This window comes from Lagopus muta, chromosome 3 (genome assembly GCF_023343835.1).
Source record: "Lagopus muta isolate bLagMut1 chromosome 3, bLagMut1 primary, whole genome shotgun sequence".
Classification (NCBI taxonomy): domain Eukaryota; kingdom Metazoa; phylum Chordata; class Aves; order Galliformes; family Phasianidae; genus Lagopus; species Lagopus muta.
This window is the reverse complement of record NC_064435.1, coordinates 48,129,827-48,146,777: the sequence shown is the minus strand read 5'-3', so window position 1 is coordinate 48,146,777 and position 16,951 is coordinate 48,129,827. Positions and strand designations below refer to the sequence as shown.

At 38.6% G+C, this 16,951-nt stretch overlaps 1 protein-coding gene across 5 annotated transcripts in view; it reads left to right on the top strand.

The window, feature by feature from the left end:
• The first annotated feature begins 1,257 nt into the window (after positions 1 to 1,257).
• MYOM1 (myomesin 1) overlaps positions 1,258 to 16,951 on the top strand; it is a 76,894-nt gene continuing 61,200 nt past the window's right edge. For all 5 annotated transcript variants that reach the window (XM_048939750.1, XM_048939749.1, XM_048939747.1 and 2 more), the window contains exons 1-3: positions 1,258 to 1,413; positions 4,796 to 5,282; positions 13,242 to 13,379. In XM_048939750.1, the coding sequence (XP_048795707.1) occupies positions 4,855 to 5,282; positions 13,242 to 13,379 (566 nt within the window). In that variant the 5' untranslated portion in view covers positions 1,258 to 1,413; positions 4,796 to 4,854. The remainder of the gene's footprint in view (positions 1,414 to 4,795; positions 5,283 to 13,241; positions 13,380 to 16,951) is intronic.

The following is a 16,951-nucleotide window of genomic DNA, read 5'->3' as shown; positions in this document are numbered from 1 at the left end:
TTTTCTGTGTCAAGTTCTGAACTCTTCCTTCAGCCTAACCATTCAGAAAAATAAATAGATCCTTGGCACTATGTATTCTAATTAGTAGAAATCTGAACTAAAACTTCTGAGGTGTCTCTCCTAGGACCATTGTGACTAAATTTACATAGACACACTATTATTACAGGGATTCTGAGACTTAGGGAGCTCCAACTGGTTTGCTTTGATATTCCATTGGGAGGTAAGTGACTTAAAATTAGCTGTGGATATTAATCTCATTTTTGTAAGCAGGTAAGAGTGTGTAAATTTAAGTGTGAATGTAATTAGAGAACTCAAAAGATTTTACTGCCATACTCAAATTTGATTTCATAGATTAAACAGACTCTGCGCAGGACAGATTCTGAAAAATTACACTTTGTAGCCCTATAATACCTGGGAAAAACACTGAAAACTTCTAGATTTGCACATCCCACCTCTTATCTATACTAATTCTATTACAATGAGAACAGAGAAAACCACCTTGACCACCTTCAGGGATGGTGACTCCCCCACCTCCCTGAGCAGTCTATTTCAATGCATTAGTGAGAATTCTCTTACTGAGAAGAGATTTTTCTTAATATCCAACCTGAAGACAAAGACACTTATTTATCCTTAGCGATAACTGTTTAATTCCGAAACAAAGTTGAGCGTTAGAGAGGTATTAGTTGTATCAATTTATATGCCCCATGAGGTCATGTTTTTGACTGAGTATTTTATTTAAATAAAGTGATAAAATGTAACAGCCAACAAACCAAAGAAACTACATTTTTTTCTTTTCATTGAATTGTAATTTATCATATGGCCTTATAGAGTTTTGCTGCTAACTACTACAATGGGGTTATCTGTCATGAAGTTGAAATATCTACATTACATGCACTGTGGCACGGCATTAAAAATTTGGGAAGAACTTACAAAACATTCATATTCTCTTGCTTTGGCAAAGGTCAGTGTAGAGACTGTTTCCTGGTTTCTGGCTCATGACATGATGCACTTCTTGGTTTCCTAAGCCTGATTTAACAATGGAAAAATCCTAAAGATAACTTTGAATTGCTATGATGGTTTTACACTGGTTTTATGGCGAATATTTAAAGGGGAGAACTCTCAATCTGACACTGCTGTCATCATGTGTTTGCACAGAGATAGCACAGGGTATCAGTATCTGTCTCTGTGTCTCTCCCTCTTTGCTGCTATATTTATCACCCTCCTGGCCATAAAAGGTCTGTCCTGGGGCTCTGACATTCCACTGACTACAGGCATTATTTTTGTTCTGGACGTTCAAGTCCAGTCCTTACCCAGGTCCTGTCTACGTCTGCTTTTGCTGCATTCATCATTGCTATATGCTCCTGTTGTTCATCTGTTTCAGAGCTAATCCATTTGCTGTTCATCTCGACCCCGGTAAGTGTTTCTTTACAGCATAAGGCTTTATGTGTTCAACTATTTTTGATTTGAATCCATAATGCCGAGTTGATAGTAGCTGTCTTTTAGTCTCCTCAAATCAACAGTTATTTGAGGAAGTAGTGGATTGGTACTGACGAAATCTGAAGGCTCAGCTGTGGAACAAAGTGAAGTAGCGCAAGGATTCACTTACCAAATTGGCTATCCCAGCATATTCTTATAGTACCCTCAAATGAAGCATGGACTACTGAGATATAGCAGGAATCTGTCGTGTTACTTCTTCTGGGATTAGAGAATGTGTAATCTAAATATTTTCTAGCTGCAGAGAATGTCTTGTGATTTGCAAAGGAGATTAAACACCATTGACTGAGCTGAAGGGAGTCTTATATATATTTTTTTAAGCTTGTATGTTTCTGTTCTTTTTTCCTATTTCATTGTTTTCACTTACTGATAAGCAGATCTTTAAAGAATTACAGATAGTAAATTGTGCAACAGGCACTGCCAGTAATTCACTTCTCTTGATGTGTATTTACAGCCTACAAACAAGTACTGCCTGTCTGCTCAGATGTCATTCTGAAAATTCAGTTCAACAGCTGCTAACATATAGCTCCAAAATCAGCATATTTATCTAACTATGTCTTCTATATTTTTAGGCCTGGCTCTGCAGTTACAAATTCCTACACAGCTTCTTGAGAAGGAGTGCTTCCCTCATAGTAAAAAGGGCTGGTTAATGTAGGTACAGGTGGGATGGATTTTATAAAATTTAAAGACATGGGAGTCAATCAGATTACCAGCCAGTGCTGGTAATAGGAGCAAAATTCTCACAAGGTTCAAAGCTTCTTGTCATCCCCACAAATGTAGCTTTACTATATCTTGTCAAACTGATGTCATTAACTGATCTTTACCTGTGAGTAATGTTTGATATTCCAGAGAAATACAAAACATAACTGGTAGGATGATGAAACACTTATAAAAGGAAATTCTTACATTGCATCAGTAGGAGTTGTCCTTTAATTAAAGCCAGGAAAGCTCACTTCTTGTTCAGCTTGTCTTACTTGGTTCTTACTCTTACCATATACTTCTCTTACTTCTGAGAATAGTGAGGCCCACAGGTTTAATGTTTAGAAGAAAAAAATGGCCTTTATTCATTCTAAATATGATGACTTGAAGTTGTTAAGCTTTTTTTTTTTTTTTTCCTCACTCGGATAAGAAGTAAATTGAAATGCATCTTCTAATGTCCCTATTCGACAATACATGAAGTGTTTTATACTTTTGGATCACATTCCCTACTTTGCATCCTGGAAAGCTGGGGAAATCCCTGAGCAACAGGACTGAATGGGTGTTAGCTTTGTGGCTTCTGTAACCATGAAGAAACTAAACAAAGCTAAAAATAAAACTGGAGAAGGTGAAGGGTTGCAAGTGCAGTGCTCAACAAAAGGGGGGAAAAAAAGAGATGCTCTCATGCTCTTTTCCTTTCAGTGTGCAAAACAAGACTCATCTGCACACCTTAATTTTGCCAAATAAAAATTGCAGTGGTTTGCAAACCCTAACCTTCTTCTGCAAACCTGGCAGAGAAAGCGGTGAAGAAAAATGAAGAAGAAATCTTATGAAACTGGGGAACTTAAGAGAAACTATGTACCAACAAAGTGAAATAAATAGCAATAAAAAAAATTGATTGGAATTAGGAGTAAGGATACTAAAAAGAATAAAAGTTCATTAGACTTGCATGAGAAAACAAACAAACAACCAGCCAAGAGGACAAATGAAGGAGTAAGCAAGGAACTCAGTTTTTACCATAGAAAGCAATAGGCTAATGCTCTTTCTCATTCCTCTCCCTTCCTCAGGTAGAAATTAAGTAAATGGATAAACTAATCTGATTAAAGTAACTATTCCTCTATGCTCCAAGTTATCATCAATTTCTTTTACACACTCAGAGACTTCTGATTGACTCTATTGTTGACTTTCTGCAAATGAGTGACTGGATCTGTTAGGCAAAGAGCAGTTCCTAGACTTTGAGTGAGAGCTGAAATAGAAATAAGTTAAAACTGTCTTTTTTCATAATTTGCCTTAGTTTGATGGAGTACCTGAGCCATTGCCAAAGAGGTTAGTTTGCTATTTCTTGTCTTGTCCTACTGTCAAAACAAATACTGAAGATAAAGGCAGTCTGCAATATTGAAAATATAAGATTCATTAAAAAACATTGATTTTTATGGAGTTAAGATTATATTTCAGCTCTGTAAGTGTATTTTATATCAAAACATGAAATAAAGTTTCATCAGTGTGTACAAAACCAGAAGTAGAACACATTCCCTATTGTTTTGATTTGTATAAAAAGCAATAGTGATATTTCTTTCCATTTTTGTTTTCAATTTTTTCTCAACATTTTCCCACTGTAGCCTACTCCTTTTCATAATAGGGATAATCCTAGCCATCTTGTAAGCATAATGACCAATGATAAGAAAAAGAAAGGTTATCAGGGTGCGTTGATAGAGGCAACTTTTCTTGCCAGGGAAGAAAACATCTGTCTTAATAGTAAAAGCAAAACAAAAGAAGACTGGACTGCCAGCTGAAAAAAAACAAAACAAAACAAAAGGGACATCTTCACTGTATTCAACCCTCATCCCATTTTCAGAAGGGAACTACCTTTCACCTGATCAAATTTTCTCCTATGAGAAATGGCAAGGAAAACTATTAGTGATTGTGCAAAGTAAAACTTAGGTGAGGGTACCACCTGTATCAACTGTAAAAGTGTGATAAGCCCCTTTAAATGAATCTCTGCAATAGAATCTTTGGAGTTGGAAGGGACATCTAAAGGTCATAATGCACGTTTATGGAAAAAGAGTGATGTACTCAATCTTACTGTTTCTAATTGATTATTAAAATCTTAAATTTTAAATTAAATTGGATTTTAAAATTGTATTACAAAAATGAATGAAATGTTTGCATATTTTTGTCTCATCTTATAATGTATTGAATAGTTTTCCTGCAACCTCATACCATTTTAAATCATTTGTTAAATTAAGAAGAAGAGATTAATTTAACAAAAATATTTAAGGTACTTCTGAAGAAGTTGAACACATAAAATTTCATGAGCAGTAATGACTGGAGAAGTTAAACATATAGGAGTGCAGTAGTTTGCAGTAAGGACAGGGAGACTATTACAAGTGAACAGATACCATAATACAGGGTTTTCTGCTTGTGTTGAATGACGTGACCTTCTTGAGGCTTAAAAATGGACTCTTGTTAAGAAGCATCAAAAACGATAACCATAAATTTATTATATGTTTAAAGATTGAAGGTCTTGTTAGTTTAAGTTCTGTACTATTTGTATGCTGTCTCAGAAGTTTTTTTGACATTACTCTTTACTTTTGATCTTTTTCAGACAGTCCTGCTAGGTTTACATTCAGAAAATCACAGGGAAAACAAAATTAGAAGGCACTCATGATGTCTTTACCATTCTATCAAAGACACCATGACCATTATGACCGTGCGTATCGCCATAAAGCACTGCAGTCAACTGTAAGCCAGTACCAAAAGGAAACAAAGAGCAAATCTGCTGTCTATGCTCAAGGATCTGCAGCTTATGCCAGGGGATCTGCAGCCTACCGCCATGCTTCTGCAGCAGACTTCAGCCTCGAGTCTTCAGCAGCATATAGCCATGGCTCTTCAGCCCACAACCTTGAGTCAGCAGCCTACAGCTATGGATCTACAGCCTATGATCACACTGCTGTGCAAAGTAAGAGATCTGCTGCCTACAGTCTTGACTCTGAAGCCCTCAGCAAGAGCTCTGCTGCCTATAGTCATGGATCTGAATCAATCAACAAGCTGGCTGCAGCCTACCGCCTGGGGTCAGAGACCTACCGTCTTGGGTAAGCCTAAAAGTAAATCTGTCTTTGAAACAGTATTTTAGAACAAAAATGTGTTACCATATCCCATTGGTAAAGCAAAACTCTCAAGCTCTTCAATACGAATAAGCTCTGTGATGTGGTTTAAATATATCTTCCAGACTTAGTGTTTTCTTTTCTCTTTGAGGCTGGGAAGCCACTGTGGTCATCTAGTTTGCTGGACTAACTTGTGTGATATCTGGCATGAAAACAGCGCTGTTATGGCTGAATGATGACAAATATGAGCTCCGTATGCATTCTCTAAGCTGGGTGGGCATGAGTTCCCAAAATTGTTCTGCCGTATTAAGACTGCTGAAGCTAATATTCAGTGCTGAGAGAACTTCTGGATTGAGGCTGGATCTTATTTGGCCATGATGGAGCACTAGAAGAACTTGGGGCTGTTTGCATGAGTTGAGCTGACGTGTTCATATATCATTAAACACTTCTGCCTTAGCACAGTATTTTTATTTTTGTGCTGAGTGAGTCAAGAAATTGAAATTTTCACAGTGAAAATTAGTTGAGAGATACTACTTTCAAAGAGTACTACACAACTGTTTATTTTGCATTAGAATAGCTATGCTTAGCTGCTGTTATTTTAGTTTAATTAAGACCATAAATAATGCTCAAGCAATTACTTTAGCATAATATTTTAGATAGCATGGCCTCGTGTTATATGTATATATCTCAGAAGTTGGGGAAGCATTAAAGTAAGATTAGAGCAGCTGTTAGCAATAAAGAAAGCAATCAACAAATTATAGAGAAAACATCTGCTCTCCATTATATTAATATAAAATTTAGAGCATTATTAGCAGAACCAATTGAGAGTTGTTCACCAGAAACTTGAATTTTGAAAACAGAATATTCTCCAAGGACTTTGGATAAATACGAATTCTGACCAAAAGTGCTGAGGGAAAGACTACCTGTACCACAGTAAATAATGCCTCGTGATTACAGCCTTCACTTGTCTTTCAGGAAGTTCAGGGTCAAGATTCCATTTGCCAGAGTTTGTTCAGGAAATTGAACCTCAGGCAGTTAGAGCCCAGATGAATGACTTGGCAGTCTTGGGCTGGACAACATCCAGTCTTTCCTGTTGAAACAATTTCACTTGTATAAATAATTAACTACTCTGTGGAGTAGCAAGGAAGACTCATTTATAATCTGCTGATAAAGGGATGCAGACTGGAGATGGTGGGACTGAGGTTTTTGTTCCTAGAGAATCAGGTAGGGGAAAGTATCTCAAGTTGTTCCTGCCCTGCAGTGATGCAGCTGTGCCTACTTGTTGCTGCTATCCCTAGCCCAAAGCTTTGCTATTTTCATAGAAAACTTTTAGTATTCCAATACATGGAAACATTACCTGAAGTTACAGAAAATGATCGTAAAAACAAAATCTGCCAAGTCTCATTGATTCAGTGATTGAGGATTTTAGATACTTACTCTGTAATGCGAATCTCCTTGCCAAGAAGAGCTCTAATTGTTTGATATACTGAAACTATACTAAGAGAGCTTGGAATGTTTCTAGGTTTCCTAGGTGCTTTGTCTGACATAATAGCTTTTGTTTTGAAACAGTATATTAGGTGCTACTTTTGTAAGCTGCTCTGTAGCATAAGAGTTGCCAACAGATCTCATGTACTGTCCTGCCAATCAGAGATGAGAATGTCTCAGCTGTAATGCCTCTCTGTGATACTGTCTTTGTACCAGAGGTATGGGAAACTCAGTGCTGCTGTGGGAGGCAATAACTTCGGATGTTAGAGTTAGAAACTTAAACTGCTCTTGCACAAAACTTAATACATGGGAAAATATGTTTCTGAATGATAATATTTAAGGTAACTTTATGGTTAATGTGGCTTCAATTTTGGTATTTATTTGGCTTCTCTAGCAACTTCTTGGTGGACATTTTGGTGCAATTTTCAAGATGTACAAGTGGTGCTGATTTAAAGTAATTCTTCCCAAGTTCACGCTGTCTTTCCCTGAAAGCTCAAAACACTTCAAGGGATAGTTTGGAGACAAGAAGTGTTACTAAAATAATCTGAGCACATCACTATTTGATTTCATCCTTATAAAAGGAATAGTATAACAATGGCGGGGCTGGGGGGAGGGGTTGTGGAAGAAAAAGTGTTCAAGAAGTCTTCAAACACTTTCAATTTTCAAAATGATAAAGTGCTCTGAATCAAGGTGCTGCATCCAAACTAGAGCCCTTGGTGGCTACTGGAAGCCTGAATACACACAAATCCAAATCCAGATAAAACTGTTCAAATAATTGTTGATTCTTGGCTGTCATTTAACATTTAGATTTATGTGTAGTGGTTTTGTTGATGTATAGTTCTGTGAATAAACCTTTCTAAGCCCATGAGGAAAACAGACCATTCAAATACTGAGCTTAAATTCAGGCCACCTCTTATTTTTACTGAAAGTTGTTTCTGTTAAGTTTTACTGTTCCTGCAAAATGTGAGTCTCATCCATTTCTATAACCACTCACAGAAAGGAGTGTCCATAAAGAGGTGAGGCTGATGCACAGTTGATGCTGTGTGGAGAATTTATCATGGGAAAGCAGTGGTGAAGGACGCAGGGCTGAGTAACATACAAGATTTTGACCTGATCCCAGTTCTCTAAGTGGAAAGTGCCCAGAGCACTGACAACTTAAAGGAACTACAGCTCCTTCAAAATGATAGGCTGTCTGTTCATTGCATTTCAAGTTTTTTCAAACAGTGACAGCTTGGAGAAGCAAGAGGAGAAAAATGAAAGCTAGCAAAACTAAGAACAAGTGCGGAGGGATGTTTATAACTCTGCTGGTTACCATTTGCCAAAGCTATAAAATGCTGTAAAACAAACTGAGTTTCATCAAGCAAAGGTTGCCATGTCACATCTCGCCCTCTCCACCAGCTTGGAGCCACCCCTGCCCTGCGCTGCTCTTCTTGCCTCTGCAGGGCTGTGAGGCTCTGATTATTTTTCTTTTCTGTCACTTCTTTATTTATTTAGTAAGTTCAATATTTTGCCTTTGCTCAAACTTTTGTTGCTTTTATGTATGTCCTTTTTGTGGCTGGCAGCATCAAGTGAAGACAGTTGTGTCATAGAGTTGCTTTCTGACCCCAAATGGGCTTGCTTGGAGAGAAAATGTAAGTTAATGGTGTGGCTCAGGTGTTTGTATTGATTTGTAGTTAAGGAGAAATAGCAAAGAAGACAGGGACATAATTCAGGTGAACGAAGCAAGGAGAGGAGAGGCATCTTACTGACTTGCAATTAATTAGAGTGCCAGATAGTAATGCTGTTCTGAGCAATAACGTAACCAGGAGCAGCAGAGGGCTGAGTAAATATTTTAAGAAACATGAGAAGACTGTGAACTTGACCTCCCTGCTGGCACTGCTTGTCCTTCAGTTTATTATAGGTGAGGGTTAAGGAGAAGGCTTCCAAACACCACAGCGGAGCATGGAAATCATTTTAATGTAACCTGCTACATGGAAACAATTCCCCTTTAAAGCATTTGTTGTGGAATCCCTGTTAGGGAACAGCATGATTATTGCCAGCAGTATTGCTTGGTCCCTTGACAAATCCATCAGCAACTTCAAATGAGCATAGTCATCATAGTGTGCTTCTCATCTTATCTTTAGAAGCTGGATTGAAAGAGCTTTCTTGTGAAATGCCTATATATATATATATTCTCGTGGTTTGTCAATCCACTCTCTCCTCTTCATAGCGAATCAGTTCAAACATTACATGCTAGAAAATAAGTAGCTGTAGCAGATGGGCCTGAGAAATGCCTCTTGGCTAGTGGAGCTCCTATGGTACAGCTATGGTATGCACCAACAGCATCTCTGCCTGCTGGCAGAATAAAGTCAGAGTCATTAGAAAAGCATCCTAAGGACAAGATAATTTTCTAGTGGTGCTGATGAGCTTACAGATGCCTTTCATGCTGTGGAAGAATAACTGCGAAGTAGGGTGTTGTGGCCCACTACTAGGATACATCTATCAGGTCCAGGCTTTCTTTGTGCAGGATGGGAAACCTGTCTCTTCAGGCACAGGGACAAGGGCAGTGCCAACATACTGAAGTCTGTTTATATATTGAAGAAGATATAAATGAGAATACATATGAGAATATGGCATCAGAACGCAACCTCTTCTGGGGAGTCTCATAGGCTCTGCAGAGTAACATTGCTCTGTTGGGCTATATGGAATGCTAATAGTGGCTACCAGTTTTTTAATATCTCTACAGGATGATACCTGTGCTTTAGCATTTATAACCATCCAGCTCCTCATTTCATACATTCAGTGACTCTACTGTGAAACTGAGAAAATGCTGGTGTTGATATTTTAACACGCTGAAACCATCAAGAAAGGAGGACTTGGGTCACCAACCTTGATAAAGTACCACAGATTGCATCTGACCTGGAAAAAGTACATGTGTGCTAGCTGGGTAGATCAAGTGAGGCAGAAAGCTGTTAAAAGGTCATGGTACTGTTCCTCCCTGTGAAATCAGAGAGCTATGATATCCTGCTCCTTCTCCTCTGGGGAGATTCTGTTCCACATATCAGGTAAAAGGTTGGAACACTTTAAAATAAAGGCCAAGATTTTAGAAACCAATTCAAGAAAGCAGAGTCCCCCCTTAGGCTACCTAAATAATGGTTAATAATGGTGGGCAGGGTTTGGTTTTGTATTGCACAGGAAGAAACAGTAATAACAAAAAAGAAAAACATGGGAATACACCTCATGGTAGCAGTAATGACCAATTTGTTTTCACATGCAGAATCCATCTGAGTAATAATTTCTGCTCTTATCCACATAGCTCACCCTGAATAGATGCTAGTGATAGGAGGGTTTGGAAAGGAGAAATGTTTTCTTTCACTTCAAATTTATTCATCTCAGCTTTTGCACTCCAATTCTGAAAAAGGTTTTGGAGTTGCTCTGGGTACTCCTGAAAGCACCAGCTGGGTGCTATGGTGTGGATACAAGGCAATTAGAAGATTAGGAACAGCTGTGGAAACAAATGAGAACAAAGTAGGAAGCATGCTCTGTCAGTGTGTTAATCCAAGGTATTCTTGTATCTGAAATACTGGGTGCAGTTCCTATTATCCTGCCCCAAAATGTACAGTCTGAAACTAGGAAAGGACTAGAGATTGACTGGGGGGGGGGGGGGGGGGGGGGGGGGGGTAGAAGGAGGATACTCTCTGCCTAGAGAAGCTAAGGGACTGGGGCTCTTGTCTTGAGAAGGAGTCAAGTATAGGCATGTAAGAGTGTATACTGTAGTGAAAGATATGTAGAAAATGAACAAGGAACATTTCTTATTTCCCCTGGAATTCTTCAACAATTAAGCACAAAGTACATTATAGTGTCATTAACTTCAAACAGGTTCAAAAGAAAGTGCTCTTTGCCTGATATAAATCAGCTGTAAACCTATTTCTGTAGTAGTGATGCAGCTTCTTACTTGTCTTCCTGCTTGAAATCAGAAAGATTTTTCTAGGGATCTATTTCTCTATATAAACTTTTTAGAAAAATCAGCTTTAGACTATTGCTAGAGAATTGGTCTAAAAGCATCCTTGTCATTAATCAGTATAATGCTTCTCAGGGGGATATTGCTTAGTCCAGGTTGTGTTTTTGGAAGAGCAGATGACTGCAGTAAATTGTTTGCTTTTGTGTCAGAAAGCCTGAGTCCAGTAAATGACTGGAGATCCTACATGTATCTGTTCAGTTCACAGATGTCACCTGTGGCTTTGATAGCAAAGTGTTCTGAGCCCCAGCATAGTACCAATGGGCAGCCCTTGCTCTTAGAAACAGCACAGACTCCCACTGCAGCTGCCCCTTTGAACTGAAGAAGAGTGGGGAAGTTGTCTAGGAAGGTGTTTTCCTGATTCTCATCACATACACACTAGGTGTGTTTTCACTGCAACAGCCAAAGTAATCAGGTGGCTACAGCAAAAGGTGCCTTGATCACATAGACACATAGCTTAGAAAACTGCAGTGAGTGGGAATCTGTGTATGTGTAGTATTTTTATCCTATTCCTCATAACTCTGCAGAAGACCTAATTTTATACCACTTTTTCAGTCTGTGGTGAAGATGTCTGACATCAATCTGAAGGGCTTAGAGGATGTTTTCATTAATGCCAGCTCTAGAAGGCATAAATTATGAAGGTGAGGTATTCAGATTCAGCCTCTTGCAGTGTTTGATTTAAAAAGAGAAAAAGAAAGAACAGTCTAGAGGAATTTTCTCCTTTTTGAATAATTTTGGAGAGTAACAAGTGAAAGAACAATGCGTAAAGAAAACATCAACAAAGGCCTGGCAGAGGGTGATAGGACTTGCTATGTATGCCACCCATTCATTCCCTATATAGGTGCAGAATCTGGACCCAAACTGAAAATTAAACTGATGTGATAGCCAAATCCTGCTTTGGGAACAAGTGGGTTTAGATTTAACAGTACTCAAAACACAGTGTTGGACTTGATGGGTTGGACTTATGGGTCCCCTCCAACTTGGGATATTCTATGACATTTTCACCACATTTTGTCTGCTTTTATGAAAACAGAAAGTTCTTGACTTTTAAACTGAAGACCAAAAGACACCAACCTTATGTGATCTAGAAACAAAGCAAGGAGTTAAGTGGCCTACTAATGGGTTCAGCCTACAGCCCTGAGGCTATCTGGTGGCTGAGTCACAATTCCAGGTTTACCCCGTTTTAAATTAGGACAAAAATAAAAGTCAGCTGCTAAGTAAAGGACAGATGTTCCTTACAGATCACAGTTCATTTACGAAAACTGATTAAACATTACTTTTGCTTTCTCTCACCATTTATTTGACAGAGTTGTCTCCATGCATTTCTGGTTGGCTGTCAGGTTGTACCACATCACTGCCAAACCCAGGATGGAAAGTTTTTTTTTAATTTATCTTCAGTCTTTTTATGTATCTTCAGTCTTACATTATGCATGTGTTGTCTTCTCAGTGTGTATGAGTTTTGGTCGTTATCCTCCTGTAAGCATGGTCTGGCTCTGGGCTGAGGAGCCTTGCCGAGAGATGGCATGCCTTAATTCTGCTCTTGTCTGTGTGCATCAGTAAGTTTGTGCCATGCAAACAAACCTCCAGTTCGAAAGTTGCATGTGATTTCCATAGTGATGCTGAGATAGAGATGAATAGGCAATTCAGAGATGTATAAAAGGCTGGCAGCTTATGAGGATACTGTTGCTCTAATGCATAAATCTGACGGTGAAGGATTCTGTGTTGCATTTGGAGAGGAGGAAGGTATTTGGAGTGCAGTTAATACAATTTTTAACCAAATAGGACTGCCTCAAATATGCTTCTCACTACTCAGTAGTCCCCCCCTGATGGTGGGGAGCAGAAGTCTCTTTTGCTTTGCTTTTCATTCTTCCCACCCATTCATTCCCCATCTACCTGTGCTACGTGAAATGGCATTACTTCACTTATCTCTCTGCTTTCATTGCACTGGGGTGGTATGAGAGAGCACCACTGAAGGAAATTCCACTTTCTGAGCCCTATATTCTGCCCTATAATTTCTCTGGGGAATCCTAAAAGCATCGTTACTTTGGATATATTTGTCTACCAACAATATTTTTGTTGGAGACCAGACTCGAATTGAGAGCTGTGCCTTTTAGGAAAGTAGAAGTCATCAGTTCAGATATGATCTTCAGAATTACTTGGTGTTCTTAGCAACTAAAACTGCGTATATGAACTCACCAGTCCCAAACCAAGCAATGAAATGTGCATTGCCACCAGGTATGTTGTTAATTCTCTATATTTAGATTTAATATCAAGGGGCATCAGTGTTATATCTGTAATGATCTGCTTGTAAAAAGTGCATTTTGTTTTCTGCTTAGTAACTTCATTTTTAAAGACAATATTTTCTTGCTTTTCAAATGATAACAAAAATGAATTAATTTAATATTATGTTGGAATGTTTCTTAACAGCTTTTTTCCTGATTTTAACAGTATCATTTTTATTTCAGACTGAAAGATTCCAATCTAATGATCGAAGATCAGTCCTATAAAATGAGCCCCAAAGCAAAGAGAGCAAGACAGCATTTGGTATCTGAGGACAAAGAGAATGAAGCCATAGACTATTCAGTGCCTATTTTCACAGGACGGTATGTGCACTTTTTCATTTCTTGGCAACTTCTGATATTTTATTAATGAATTCTAAAAAAAAACAAATCCTTTTTTTTTCTTTTTTCTTTTTTTTTTTTTTTTTTCCCCCTTTCCTGGACCTTGAGGAGGTTGTTTGCACTTCACATGAATGTTAAAAAGATGTTAACTAACTGGCAGAAAGTCAGTCATGGGGCATCCAGAACCAGGACAAATGGATCCAGGTGTCTGGACTTTGTTTCAAACGTGTCACCAGGGACACTTTCTATGAAATTACGATATAATTATAACTCCACTTACTGGGAACTGGATGAGCACGCTGTCCACATTATTTAGCTTGTTCTGGTGGTTTAAAGGCTTGTAAACCAGTGTCCCCTGTCAATCATATTAACAATGAAACTATGTGCCAATGTTTTGTCCTGGCAGAGGGAAAACCTGGGACGAAACCAAGTAGTTTCTCAAATCCGTTATAATGATTCATGTAGATCTCACGTGTTGGTGGTATTTATTGCACAGCTACTACTGACGTAATATGTTTTACAGCAGCAGTGTCCTCAGCAAAGCTGAATGTGAACTTTGTGTGAAAGCCAGAACCAACACAAGCAAGGAAGCTCCCTTGTCCTTTTCAGGATATAGCATAATGATTCTGTTAGGAATATGTGATAGATCAAGTCTGGCCATTTGTTCACATTGATCCATACCAGGGTGGGGTGTGGAAAAAAGAAGTCTGATTTGAGGCCAGAAGAAAAGTTTCTTGCCCACCCGCAATTGAACAGAAGCCTTCCTCTAGCTTGTCTTTCTTCTGCCATGCATGTTTTTCATGGGATGTTTCCACACTGTTTCTGGGAGTTGGTACCCTGTGCCTGTTGCTCAGTCAGCACTCAGAACACAATGTCACCCCTGCTCTGTGGCCAGACTCGTGCTTTTGCGTGATGCTGACTTCCACTTTGTCAGTGGGAGATGTTATTCTTTTGCCTTCTGAGCATTCTGCTTTTGTGATGAGGCCAGCAGTTCTGGTTTTCATTCATTCCTTTCAACCATCCTGGAATATTTTTTAAATTTCCCTTTATAGGTTTCCATGTCAGATTCACTTCCCACCAACATTCAGAAGTGCCCACTGTTGCATTTTTCAAGTACTTCTCAGAGTTTCAGCCATATATATTCTGTGATAGAAATACTTAAATGTGTCTCGCATGAAGCTTACAGCAACATATTTTCAAGGCTTCTCACTATCTATATACTTTACTCAGCTTTCACCATCTGTGTCTCATACCCTCAAATATTAATGTGCTCTCTTTTTATTTTGTCTGCAGTCTACAGAAGTAAAATTTATAGTGTTGGGCAACTGATGGCTCTGCTCCTGGATGGTGATCTTAGATTGTACACAGGCTCCTCTGATCTTAATAAAGCATGACTTTTCTTTTTTTATTTCACTTTTTTTGTACACTGAATATGATAATATCTAATTCAGTGTGATAATGTGCAGTTTCATTTGCTTGTGTCTGTGTGATACCTGCAGATACTAAGTTAAAAGATACTGACAGATTCTTGCACTGTACTATTTATCGTCTTATTACCACGGGAATCAATCTCACTTTTTGCACTTGGCAATTCCAAGTTGTCTGTGATTTTGTGCCACCGAAGTGGCCCAAATAGATTTTCTGCAATTACTTAAAAAACGTAAAAAAGGCACGTGATGCCAACTCAACAGGGCATGAAATGTTTGGGATACTTTTTTAGGCTTTTTTTTTTTTTTTTTTGTTGGCATCATGTCCATAAGCACATGCCATGGCTGTGGAAGTTGCATGCCACATTCCTGTCAGGTATTTATTTTTGTTTGAAAGATAGCAGCTGAATCATGTGCATGTTATATGTCATTCCCAAATTCCCCTGTGAAATGGAAGTGTGGCTTCCCATGGGGAGATAGCTTTGACAAGGGATACTTCTTTACAAAGGTCAGCTCTATGTGCGTTCGTTGGTGCTGATGCCTGGGCTGCTGGATGACCTTCAGCACTGTGTCACCCTTTCTGTGATTTGATTCTATTTCAGACCATCAGATTCTGCTGGAAAAAGAAATATATATCCCTCATGCAGATTATTCAGTTTGTACATCTTTTTCTGAAACACATAGCCTTACGCTTGCAAGATAAAATTAGGGAGGGCTAGCCATTATTCCAGGTAATAACACTTGATGTACTGTCGTAGGTGCTAAAAATACTTGGTATGGGTTGTGGGACTCTTTGCAGCCACTAACAAGTATAAGCCAAAGAACTGCAGATGGTACATACTCTGTAAATAGTAATTTGTATGTGTCATTTGGAGTTTGATCTTACTTCTGTTTGAAAATGATATTCTATTGAAATCCTTGAGACATGGCTGCAGAATCAATTCTTAAATGGTACTGACTGCTGCTTCTGATGCATTCATCCTTGCAGGAAGCATGTTTTTTCTTTGATCTGGGAAGATTACAGCAAGAAAAAAATGCTTAGCAAAACTAAATATTTAATACTGTTGATCAAAAAACTCTAGGGACCATTACTGTAGACAGCTAGGCTGAGTCCTGTATTAGCCTGAGGATTCATCAGCTGCCAGGAGGTGCTTTATTCCTTGAGGTTCATACTGTGAAGTTGCTGAGATCTTAATTGCTGTTATCAAGGAAGTAATGTCAGTTTGTCTTTGAAACAGAATGCCACTGATTTGTTAAAACTGAATATAGATAACTACATTCATATGCATTAAATCAGGCTTTCAACATTGTCTTTAGAAATTTGTCATATCTCTGCAGCTCAGATAGTTCTGAGAAGAGCTGATGTGCTGGTGTGAAGAGAATCGTCGCACTGATACACTTAAGAATCACTGAAGTAGACAAACACAGAAAGGCAGAATTTGAACATGTGAGGGAAGTCAAAGCTCTAAGCTGTTAATAAAGCTGTTAGCCTTTTGACAATCTTTTATGAATAATTATTCTTACAGCATAGTCCACTGCTTGACTGTATTGCTTCTCACTGAATTGACATTGTGCTCTTGATGTAAGGGGTTGGACAGTTAGTTATGGGCTTGAATCCAAATTTTCTTTAATGTTGAGATGTCCTATCAAATGCATAATGTTAGCAATCTTAGAGAAAACAGAAAATCATTTTAATATGTAGCAGAAGCATTTTATAATCAAACAGCAAGGCTGTGCTTGAGTGTATTCTGGAAATAAACAATGGCTTTTCTCTTTGTAGTGTTAACAAGAAAGCTTGTCCAGTACTCAAACAGAGCCTCTTTTCATTCTGCCATCTAATGTTCATAAAATCTGCATAAAATGGCTTGGGTTGGAAAGGACCTTAAAGATCATCCATTTCCCATCCTTCTGCCTTGAGGAGTTGGATCAGGCTGCCGAGGGGCCCATCCAGCCTGTTCTCAAGCCAGGGATGGGACATCCAAAGCTCTTCTGAGCGGCCTGTGCCAATGCCTCAGTGCTTTTTCTCCTGACATCTAAACTAAATCTCCTCTCTTTTAGTTTAAAGCCATTTCCCCTTGTCCTGTTGTTACCACTCCATGTAAAAGGTTGGTCTCCCTTAAAGTACTG